Below are 12,830 nucleotides of genomic sequence, written 5' to 3'. Positions count from 1 at the left end.
GACAGTTTATGGTGCGTTCTATTGCAAACAAGGTCTACTTTGTGATACTGTATAATGGTCTTCGTACATCGTTTAGAAATGATGCCGCTATAACGTATATTTGAAAGTTATTAATATTTATTAAATCAGGCGGAACGTTCCTTCACAAGAACGTACACATTCGACGAATTCAATATAACGGGGTCGAAACGCGATGTAAACATTGCGATCACATGTACATCTGGACCAGATCCCAGCCTCTCGACCAATGAGCGGCGGGAGTTCCCGCTTCGGCCAATCAGAAGCAAGTGATCACGTGATGGAAATCTCCTCCCCCCCATTCCCTATCCCCCCTCAGGAGCCACCGTGAATCGAGAGAGACTCGAGAAGAAGAAAACACAGTCAGTTATGTTTAAGGTAGTGATAGAGAAACATCTGATCGCTCTGTATTCGTGAAAGTATTGAACTATGAGTATCAACCGTGATACGATTATACACCTGTTCGCAGGCGGGTAAGTTCCTTGTGTCATGATGTTTTAGAGAGGACAGGTGTGTTTATTTAAATGGGAGGATTTAAATTAAAAAATGTCAGTGAAAATTACGGTTGCCAATGGTGGTGAAGAGAGCAGTGTGGCCCCCTTCTCGTTCGTATACAGTAGTACGCAGTTGGACATGTTGCCCTCTTAATCCTCTTATTCCTTCGGGATTAACAGGTACACTTTGACGTCAGGATTAATCATTCGTGGTCACCCTTATGTAGGGGGACTCCCTCTTGCTTAAAGTGAAGGATTGGTAGGATCACCTAGGATCTCACCAAGGTAAACGGGTTCGGCTTTCGTAGTAAAAGGTGGGGTGAGTTCGGCCGAAGCATTTGAACAGCAACTCCCCGGCCGGTGTATTTTTTTATTTTTATATAATTTTTTAATTATCGGATTTCTAGAACGGTCGGGATATTATTAAAGTCATGGATAGATGTCGTTGTTAATTGTGGACGCAGGTGTAGGTCGAATTGGTTGTTAAGTTAAATATTCTTTCTCGAACATTTTCTATCTTCACAGTCTTACCCAATATCCGGGGGTTTATTTTAGTGTACAGTCATGTGCCATTTAGGCAAAAAGTCACCATAATAAGTACAGTTATCTCATTTTTTACAGCAGCAGCTGATTTTTACTTATACGATGTTGTTTGCCATTTGAACACAACGGCAACGTGATAACTATGCAAGTTCAAGACGTCGTGACTTATCCTACCCCCGCAAATTCAAGATATCGTAACTTGTCCTACCCCAACGAAGTCTTCCAATGACCAACGTCATGCTTGAGTTACGTAACTTTTGAGTGCGTGAAGGGCCAAGTGGTCTCACTTGAACCAACCATAAACCAATAAATTAGTTTAGTATTCGTCACATATATGCATTATGTAGACAGGGTATATATTTTTTTTTCATCTACGTAAGGCAACTACAGCTAAAGTGTCGAATCTTAGCCGGGTAATTTTCCTTTTGAGGGACGGTAGCTCAAGTTAGATTAAACGTATTATCTATTATCTACTTTATATTTATCCTTACACTGTAAGACAGGTACCTGTGACTATATACTTAAGCAATATAACAGGTAACTGAGATAATAATATTTGTAAGCAATATAATAGGTACCTGAGATTATATATGAAAGCAATATAGGCTTGTACCCATAGGCCTCCCTTGAAAAATAATGATTAGTATACAAGATATAATGGAATAGTTGACTAAAGAAAAAATGCTGAAAACTTGCTGTCAGTCAAAGTCATCTTCAGTCTGCAGTTCGTTCTGCCAGATATATTGGCCCCCGGCTAGAATAACCAACAGACTACTGTCACAACCTTGAAATTCTTCAAGTGTGACAGAGAGGGATCCTCTTTCAGAAGACAATCCTATATGACCTCCTGTCTTGTCTGTAGAATATTGCCCCAAACCAAGTGTGATGGAAATGAGACAATATATGCACACTGGCTGTTTATATGAAAGTGTTCATATATTTAGCAGTTGCTAGCACATTATTTCTTAAAATTATCCTCTATCATGGCTACTAGGTAGGCAGTAAAACAATGTAAGTCTCGGCGAGCAAACGAATAATGGCACATGATTGTTCAGAGGTCAGAAATGTGGGCCTTAGATTGGAGTGTATGGGTGCTCACAGCTTGTCTTGAATTCCAGAATTTAAGAATTGTTTATAGTCATTTCGTTATTAGGATAATTAATGGGCAAAATTAGTCTGCTGTCAGTTGTATTGGTTGTAGTGTAAACTTTCAGTATGAAATCAGTTACTTTTTATGTATAAGAATCATGAGATCCCTTGGACTGTTTACAGTAATTCCCCCAGGATTATAGAGGGCTTAACATTTCGGCCTTTTTTTGAGCTGTAGTAGCCATGGCCTAAATTCCTAGACTCAGTTTTGTATCAGTGTCCAGCCAGAAGTAGTACAGGAGTCGTCAGTTGTCTCCGTGACATAGGGGGTTTTTCAGATTACTGTATATAATACTGTTTGGACTTGGTTCATCCTTGAAGTCTCATTCATCTTTAAGGTCCAGGGACACAAGGGATATAGTATCCTGAGCCAGAGTAATGCTTATGGTCTCTGGGTTAGTCACTAGCCTCCTGTAATTTTGATTTGAATCATTGAATAGCAGGTATTATCCACTGGAAAAAAGGTTGATCATGTTTGAGATATATGCTAAAAAGTATAAGCACAAATGTTAGTACACATGAATTGCGAAGGCTGGCAGTTTTTCCTTTTTCCCATAGCAGCTGATAATATTTTATTTATTATCTGATGGTTATTTCCAGATTTGTTGTTTTCCATATTTGAAAGCCAAAATTACCTATACAGTATTCCCAATTTGTGTGTTTACATCAACTGCTTTGTTACTATCATGAAATATTTTAACATTACTGCATTGTCTTCCCTCATAAACTGACTAGGCTAGGGTCCTTGTACCAGGTTTCCTATTCATATTGTTTCTGAAGTTGTTAAGGTATTTGTTAAATGAATTAAGCATTAACATACACATTAGGTTTTTAAGACTATCTTATCTTTTATTTAGTGTACAGATGGTTCATTGAACTATTACATTTGACTGAGATGCAGTCAAATATGGTTTTACCCAAGCCTTAACCTAACCTAACTGTTGTTGTGAGCAGTAACAGAGATGGCTGTCAGTTACTGCAGTTGTATACTGTATTCATCTCCTCCTGCAATGTATTCTAGTATTCATGACTTGGCTTCTCATTTGCTGTTAATTTAAAGTGGTCATAGGTCCATTTCCCAGGCTGCTGTCAGCTTCTCAGATTAGCCTACTACTGAATGAGAAATATTAGCCTTGCTGTATTATCTTTTCATATGTAGACATTGCTTCTGTTTTTCTCTTGAACATCATAAGCATTCTGTACTTCTGTACTTTGGAATGCAGTTTACCATGTTATTGCCCGTGCGTTATGTTCCGTATTAATATTTGCACATCATAGGAGTAAATATTGCGTCTGTTCATTTGGTAACGAGGATACTGCAGAACACAGGCCATCCAGAATTGTAACCAGACCCCCAGTTATTGGGTTTTTAGTAACGTAACTCTCATCAAAAGAGCTATTGTAAAAATAAGGTTAGCATTGCCACTTTACAAGTGAAAGTTTTAATTGGCAGTGCTGTAATTATCATTAATTAATGGTGACTATATATTTCTATAAAATTGAGTATTCTGCAGGTTTACACATACCATACTCTTCCTCATTTGTTTTCAATGACTGTATTAGTAAGTTATTGAAACAAATGTTTCTTAGAGTTTTTGAAAAGGAAGCTATGGAAAATATGTACTATTAATTCAATCAATACTTCCAAAACATACATAAATTTGAAATCAATTGCCTATTACTGTATGTGGTGCCTCCAATGGTGTCCTTGGTGAGGTTTGTGATGAGACTGCCGCACAGTAATCTGATATATTCACAACATTATAGATGAATTAAGCAGCAGGCTTGGTTTAAGCCAAAGGGCTCTTTGATGCTGGTAGTCGTATAGTCTTGTATTATTGTAAACATATAGTAAACCCCTTGTGGGGGGCCTAGCGCTGTTAGTGCACCTCACACGGTGCACTGTAGGCATTACTTGAGGTTCTTGACAACGTCCCTTCGACCCCTAACTGCAACCCCATCCTATCCTTATACTGTACCTCCTTTCATCTTTTTTCTTTCATCTTACTTCCAACCCTCTCCTAACAATAATTGTCCCATAGTGCAACTACGAGGTTTTCAGCCAGTTACGCCTTCAAAACATTCTACTCTCAATTTCCCTTTCAGCACTCAGTGACCTCATAAGAACCAGCACTTGGCATTTTTGTAGTATAGAGGATCAGATATCATTATGAGGTGATGCTAGGTATTAACGGCTTATTATTGATTGTGACCAGAAACTCAAGTTTTGCGATTTTAAGCTGAACATTAATATTTTATTTTTTCTTCTTCCACCGATCCTTGGCGTAGGTGCGGTGGTACCATGGGCGCTGTGGCGACCTGCCCCTTGGAAGTGGTGAAGACGAGACTCCAGTCTTCTACCTTCTCGGTGATGGGGGGCGGTCCTCTGCCTCCTCCAGCTGCCCAGCATGGAGGGACAACGACCTGCCCCACGATGCCCTCCCAGCACTTGAGGGGCAGCACTTCCAGAAGACTATGCACCAGTGCATTGACAAGTAACACTCAGGTGGTTCATCTCTCCCACCAGCTGCCCAATCCACAGGGACAGCCGAACACTCTGTCCATCTTCCATTGCCTCAAGTAAGTTGCTTTTTTTATTTTTGCTGTCTTGTGACTGTATGCCAAAAAGGGTAGAGTTATTGATGACATTTTTACATGCCTATTTACATACACTTATTACTAAAAATACATTTGCAGAAATACCTTATTACTGTTTATTAGTATTTAGATACCAAACTAAAAATACATTTACTAAAGTACCTTTTTGCTAATTCATATACTGGCACTAAAACTCCATTTGCAAAAGTATCTTTTTCCTAATCCATATACTGCCACTAAAAACCCATATGCAAAAGAAACTTATTACTAATTCATTTACTGGTACTAAAACTCCATTTGCAAAAGTACCTTATTACTATGAGTTTAGGCAATGCTATCAGTAGATGATTTATTGATTGTATATTAACTTGTGATTTCAAGGAGCTGTTTGTATAGTTCTAGTGATTTTAATGAGCTGTTTGCATATTAACTGGTGATTTCAATGAGCTTTGAGTTATTGTGCATATAATGAATGATTTCCTATCTTCATATGAAGATTATTGACAGTTTATATTTGCATCTATAATGTGTCACTACTGTGACTTGAAGGCTAATGCACACATGGAGTTGAGAGCATAAAATTTTCTTTTTGTGTGTAGTTGATGAAATTGAAATGCTTCTTTGTCAGGAATGCTCTTGCTTATTCCTGTGGTGCAAGAGTTACCAGATTGGCTACTGAGATGTTATATGTGATTTGTAGAAAGTGAATGATAATGCAGTCTTTATTAGCTAAACATATCTCATGAATTAGATTCTTCATTGAAGCGCTTTACAAAGTTCTAATGCGTACATCTTGAGAGATAACCATTTGTTGCTGTATGTGACTTCAGATATGTATAATTAATATGTAACTTCAGATATGTATAATTAAATGCTATTTGGCTCGCTTATTACTTGCATCTGGTTACAATTGGATATATTTTGTTGAATAGAAGATTTTAGAGAGGGATATACCAGGTCTGAAGTGCTGTTTAATTCCAGTGGATGTGATGGTTGAAAGTGCTGGTACTGTTACAGAGTTTCTGTAGATGAAGTATACAGATGCTGTACTTATTACGAAGAATGCAAAGTTGAATGTACATGTACATTTGTTACCACTGAAGGAAATAAAAGAGATTAGGTGTTTAGTGACAGAAGAGAGATTTTAGAGATTCAGAATAATTAGATGGCAAAGTGGTAAGTGGTAAGACCCTGAAAATAATGTAGAAAGGGGACAAGATAGAAGAAAAATGAATAGAATTTTTTGGTACACCTTACTTACTAATCTATTACTTTGATGCCAGGTTTTTTTTTTTTTGGGGCGGCGTTAGTGGCTCACATTTTTTGCTTTGTTGAATTGACTAAATCCATGTAATAAGGACAAAAATATTTCAAGTGCCTCTTTGTTGAATGTTCATAGATTTTTCTTCAGACTGTCAATCAGTGCAGGTAATTCCTAGCTCATTTGTCTCATACAAAACCTTCATTGGTATCCCATCCCACAAATGAACCTTGAATGAGGTTGACAGTAACTTAGTTCAATTTCTTAGTGTTGACAACTACATTAGGTTAAGGGCAAGGTAATGCAGGTGGTTTAATTCTCACAAGATAGCTGCTGTAGTTAGGATGTGAGCTCTGCATTTTATCCTTACAGGGGGAAATAAACTGTTGTTGCTGATATACATTTCAAGGTTTCGTTGAGCAGACATGAGCAATTTTTAAGAGATTAAGATAGTAATGTTATCACAAGTGACATTTTTACACTTTCTTAGTTTTATAATGAAGGTATAACCCAAGTATTTCTTCTCTTTGTACAGATATATAGTGGAAGTTGAAGGCCCTCGAGCATTGTTCCGAGGTCTTGGTCCAAATCTTGTCGGGGTGGCCCCCTCCAGAGCCATCTACTTTTGCTCATATTCACAAATGAAAAAAGTACTAAACAATAACATGACTCATCCTGATTCCCCCATTGTTCACATCATTTCAGCATCATGGGCTGGTGAGTGTTTGTATTTGTTTTTGTACAGCAAACTCACAACTTGTGCAGAATGATCTTAAGTACTGTTATAGTTTTAGAAAGGATATCTTAAGATTTTTTCATTTAGTTGGTTGCGTAATTTTCATTTTGGTTTACACAGATTTTTAAATTCTGTTGATGTTTCAGATTATGTTTTGGCATGGTTACAAATGTTTATGGTAGGCAAATGTTTAAGGTATGTCACCTATGCTTAAGTTGCGAATATGCTGTACTCCCTATCTATAGATTGTAATAATACTGTGTACTATATTACTGTACCGCATGCTAGGAACCATAGATTTTTCAGAAATGTATTTACCTGTTTACAATTGCTGAGTCATAGGAACGACTTATCTTGATTTTTTGTTAGGTAGTAAAGTGTTTTTCAAGCACTTTGGCTATCTTTTGTTTACCCCATTAAAATTGTGTGGTACTGGGCAGTATTTTTATATGTACACTTGTGAAGCAGTATCAAACAATACTTCAGATTGTGTCTACTGAGTCTCAAGTTATAACTATCCCCCTTGCCCCTCAAACTAGGTTCCTCCTTGCCTATCTTGAGGAAAAGTATTTTGCATACCTCAGACTAATTGGGGTAAAGTAGCTTGATCTGTTGACAAGAGGGTAGAAGTTTGTAGAATTGATGAATAGAATTTTCCATTATGTTTGCACAGAGCACTAGAGAAAAAACATTGATAATGTATAAAGTATTAGGACATATGTCTGCTGTATATATTTATCAGTTAGGTATCCGTTCTTGGTTTGATGTAGGGAACAGAAGACTTTATGCAGGAGTGGACCCATCTAGTTACAGATTTTTGTATCTCTGTTTGACCCAAAAGCATACTTCCCCTTCACTACAGAAAACATTTGCCCATGTCATTATAATAGATAATTAACTATCAGGCTTAAAATATTCTCCCTTCAAGGGTTTTCACGATTTTAATCAAAAGCATTTTGTTAATCTCTTTATCACGTGATTCAATGGTATCTCACGTGGATCAGTTGTCAGCAATCATCTCTGCAGTGAACCTTATCATGTATCCATTGAACAAGGGACAGAAGTGTTGCTGTGGAATACTTTTGTTAGATTCGAGAAAGATTTTAGGTGCTCAATTTTGATTTGGTGCAGTGGTTAGTTGTTATTGGTATGGTGTCCTATTTTTTTTTCAATTATGATAATTGAAAGAGAAAGATTATTTGTCTTTGTCATGCACTTTTGATTATATACCCACCTGTATGCATGTACCATCTTTGGAGACCTTTTCGAGATCTGGAAGGGTGAATATTTAAATGTAGTGACAAGGATTTTAACTTGTCTTATTGAATTGAAGTAAAGTACAAGAGTGTTTCTTTAAGACTGGCAAAGCTTTGCAGTTTTGAAAGAATTTGTAAGTTTTGTAACATGTAACTTTATGTAAAAAAATATACTGTATACACACAGGCACTTTGTTTTCAACATTTAGAAGGTTTCCTTAGTGTGGGTGACTCCAAAGAAAAGTACAACACAAGGGCCAGTTCCTTATTCATAAAAGAATTGTGGGTGAATCCCTGTGAAGTAAAACTTCCACAACATTATTTGTTCCATACACTAATGCATAAGAAAAATCAGCATCCTGTTGAATATCCAAAAAGCACCCTTGTTTAACATTCATTTTTGAGTTTCCTGATCCTAGTAAATGCAACTTCTGAAACCACCCTTGTGTAGGAAAAGTGTGATAAGGATTGATTATTGCCTACGAGGAGCTACCCATCATCAGCTGGTTCCTTGGCACTCGTGCTTAGCTGGTGAGCATTGCGAGAACTACAGTACCTCACAGACTACCTTGTTCAGGTGGATGGCAAAATTAGGACAAATTTTGATCTTCCCAAATGTAAAATAGTTGAGCATAGTATGTGCAAACAAAAAAGTGTACTGCATAGTGAAGGGTTCTTAGGAGTATGTGTGGAATATATTGAACTGTTTTTGTCATATGTCATTCGTGGGGTAGAATAAAACAGTCTAGCCTAGGTTAGGTAGCCTACATTATGCAGCCTTTTATGGTAACATTATACAAGACAGTAGTACACATAATAGTATTATTTGTCTTTTATATGCTCTCATAGCTAAATGTGTGCATAAGGTAGGCTAGGCCACGTTAATTCTGAGGTTAGGTTAGGTATTTTGGGTAGCTTAGTATAGGACTTTGTATTCTGCATATTTTTTGGACATAATTTTCGTGATAACAGCAAGATTATTGTACTGCTGAGTGTGTATATATATATATATATATATATATATATATATATATATATATATATATATATATATATATATATATATATATATATATATATATAAACTGGATGGTATCTATACATTCTATAATTTCTTGGACAAACAGTCCACATTATCCGTTCTGTTTGTCCAAGAAAGCTGTATGTAAAAACTATTAGATACCATCCAGTTTGAATGAGGTCCTTTTAGTAATTCTACTAATGCACAGAACAATTGTGTATGTGATAAAAGTTAATATATATATATATATATATATATATATATATATATATATATATATATATATATATATATATATATATATATATATATATATATATATATATATGTGTGTTATATATATTATAATATAACGTTCTAAGATGTTGTATATATATATATATGTATAAAGTGTGTGTATATATATATTTATATATATATATATATATATAAAAAATATAAATTAATATATATAAATATATATATATAACATATATATATAATGCATACATACATACAGAAGACATAAGGAGGAAGTACATCCCAGGTGGTCCATGAAATACAGTACATTTATTGCAACGTTTCAAAACACAAATTTCATTTTCAAGCTATAAATATAAAGAAAAAATTAAATTAACATTAAAAGCGATAACATACAAATAGAAGACATAATACATTTAAAAATTTTGCTATATATATATATATATAACTGAATCACGAAAATATAGAACGTGATGATATAAATAAAGTCAAAATCCACAGAGGAAAGAGATACAATGCAGCACTCCATTGTTTCTCTTTGTGGATTTTGTCTTTATATGTAGATATATAATTTATATATATGTATATGTATCTATATGTGTATATATATTATATATATGTATATATATGTATGTGTGTATATATATAATTTGAGTGTGTGAACAGGGGTGTATTTTATTTCCTGTATTTGTCATGTTCAAGATAAGTGGCTTTTAACAAAACAGGCACAACTATCAAATTTAAATTCACTGGGTGTAAAGGAGTGACATGCATTCATTCATTCAATACATTTATTTACACCGTAATAAGGAAGAGTCTCACATACACTAAAGTGGTCCCGTTAGCAAGCAGGAAGGCTGGCAGACAGGAGTTTTCTGTTACCCTCTCTCTCTCTGTCTCAGACAGGCAACAACAATACGCATGACCTTAAAGTTGCTTCTTCAGGGTTGTCTGGGATTAGCCTGAGAGAGAGAGAGAAAAAAACGGGGGGGGGGAGGTTTTTGCCTTCCTGATATTGCCCTAGGCCTACATTCCGTTATGGTCATCTTTTGAACATTTGAATGGTTTTAATTTTTTTTGTCAGTTTGCATGGCAGGAGTCTTACTTGTTTTTTATATGCTAACATTTAAATCAATTCTTTTTCGCTGTTGTATTTTACTTAGATTAGTATATTTTACCGGAGAGAATTATATATTAGGTCTGTAGTGATGAAAGTGACTCATACATATGATCATTTATGCTCTCGATAAGGAAGATTCTTGCAAGCAGACGGGTGCGTTCTATTCGTCTCAATCAGTGCTCAGTCTGTGCCGTTGTTGCACGGAAATTGCATGGATTAGTCAGCACAATACTGTATTGAAAGTCCTTTTGCGACATTGCGTATTGAAAATAAAACTCGTTCTGTGAAAATATTCGCTTTTACTTTGCAGCAGATTGTAGCGGTTTTTTATAGCTGAACTATAGAAAAGAATGTGCTGTGCATTATTGTTTATATGTAACCTTTAAGTGTGATCTCTCTGTCATTTTTATGGACTAATAGTTCAATACCTGATTATGAAAACAAATTAATGGCATTTTAAAAAGAGAGTTGCGTAGTAAAACGAAGGATTTTTACGGGTGTTTTAACCAAGCTCTTGCGCCTGAATGAGATTTATAATAATCCATTAGTAAGATTTGATAATTTTTCTGAACAGTTCTTGCTAAAAGATGAACTTAAATAAATTCTTATTACGTTTTTGCTAAAAGCGAATGATTCGTGCGATTAACCTTCACAATACCAAGCCAGAGAAAATAGTACTATAATAGTTAGACCAATCCCCTCCCCCCCTTCTCGTGTAACACCTGTAGGTCCACATTTACGATGAAACTCAACCTCCGGCGTGCGGTAATGTTTGTTTTGTTGTTGTCTTGACGAGGAATAACACTGATCGTGCATGTTGCAAGAGGTTTAAAATAGTCTTTTTTAAATTTTTGCCGTCATATCCTGTCAGATAATTTGTCCTTTCCCGCGTTTATATTGGGTGTATATCATGGGCCTTTTGCTGTTTATATTCTCCTCTTCAGACCAAAGGAATTCGTGTTTTATATTGGTCTAAGGTTAATCGTTGACTTTCATAGGCATATAGATAAACTTTTGCTTAATATAGGGCCTATGGGTGATCTTTACTTTATAGGCCTATGCTTAATCGTTGAGCAGCTGAAGACGAACATTATCAAATAATTATCGACGATTTCTTGGAAGAAAGGATGAAATAAACCGAAGTATTGCTTTGGTTGGGTTTTGGTTGGTGGGGGAGGGGGGTTTGTCCTTTAGAGGTCGTTGGGTTCGATTCGGAAAATGCTCTGTTGCCATATCGTTGTCTATTTTGTCGAAATCTGTGTTATGTAATAACAGCGTTTCATTATGTATAATTAAGTTCATAGGAATGAACACGATGTGGTGGACGCTTATGTCTTAATAGATACGGAAAATAATAGTACTATTTTGCAGTAAGGGAAGACCTTGAACCGCATCTTGTTGCTGGTAACCGGCAGAATAGATGCATCATGTGTGTATATTTTTACCTAATATGCATTTGCTATTTATAACATCTCGCCACAGAGACAGCTTTGGTTGTTAGAGAAGAGAAGTAAGAGATACTTCTATATATTTTGCGTGTAATTTTTGGGGCCTTGTTTTAGTAAGGATAAAAGATTTTTGAGGATATGTCGTTGGGTGGGTTGACAGCATACGGCGTTGATCGTGGCTTTGGCAGGAGTAAATGGCGGGAGAAACCTTGGGACAGATGTCGAAAGTATGGTGGCTATTATTGTTATTTATTTAAATAATTAATTAGTCTAGGGGTTATTTACATTACACACTACTGCCACATATCGCTCTCGACTTATTAATGTTATTAATATTATTAGCACTAAAAGTAAATGCAGAAATGAGACTAAAATAATGAGGTGTAACAGCCACAGACCGGCTACACACTAGACATATATATATACCGGTTTTGTCGGTTCTGTTGGTTGGTTTCCCCGTCTGTCTGTAGGAAGTTGTGGGGGCGGGAGGGGGAGGGGAAAGATGTAACCACCAGTACCAAGGAGAGAGAGAGAGGTGAACGAGTGTTTGTGTACGGAACTGGTGCAGGAGTCACGTGGCTTGCCATGTTTTCTTGAGAAAGAGAGAGATTGAAAGAGCGGGAGGGTTAGCTTGGGTTTTAAGGTCCAGTGAATGCAAATGCATAATGAATCCTCTTAAGGGCGTAAGTTATTCCTGGTGGGTAGTGAATTTAAATGTGAGCTATTTGTGGATTGTGCGCAGTGTATAATTGTTAGATTATAAATTCCTTTACACACTGAGAAGAAGAAAATCTTGAAAATAATGTTGTACCAGGTCATTCCTTCTACGTCCAAATGGACGTTATAATATAAATGTTTGAATTAATTGTGACGATGTAGGTCCTGCCGTTTTTATTGTCAGTTTGAAGTATACATCTGCTCACACAAACATTGTTCTTATATAGTG

The 12,830-nt window shown here is 36.0% G+C and overlaps 1 protein-coding gene across 1 annotated transcript in view; it reads left to right on the top strand.

Moving 5' to 3' along the window:
- The first annotated feature begins 355 nt into the window (after positions 1–355).
- Positions 356–12,830, top strand: part of Rim2 (replication in mitochondria 2) — a 51,101-nt gene continuing 38,626 nt past the window's right edge. Inside the window, exons 1-3 of the mRNA XM_067116280.1 lie at positions 356–491; positions 4,494–4,784; positions 6,599–6,780. Of these exons, the coding sequence (XP_066972381.1) occupies positions 448–491; positions 4,494–4,784; positions 6,599–6,780 (517 nt within the window). The 5' untranslated portion in view covers positions 356–447. The remainder of the gene's footprint in view (positions 492–4,493; positions 4,785–6,598; positions 6,781–12,830) is intronic.

This window comes from Macrobrachium rosenbergii, chromosome 14, assembly GCF_040412425.1.
Source record: "Macrobrachium rosenbergii isolate ZJJX-2024 chromosome 14, ASM4041242v1, whole genome shotgun sequence".
In the NCBI taxonomy this organism is placed as follows: domain Eukaryota; kingdom Metazoa; phylum Arthropoda; class Malacostraca; order Decapoda; family Palaemonidae; genus Macrobrachium; species Macrobrachium rosenbergii.
The sequence above is the reverse complement of the archived record's forward strand: the minus strand, read 5'-3'. Positions and strand labels throughout refer to the sequence as shown.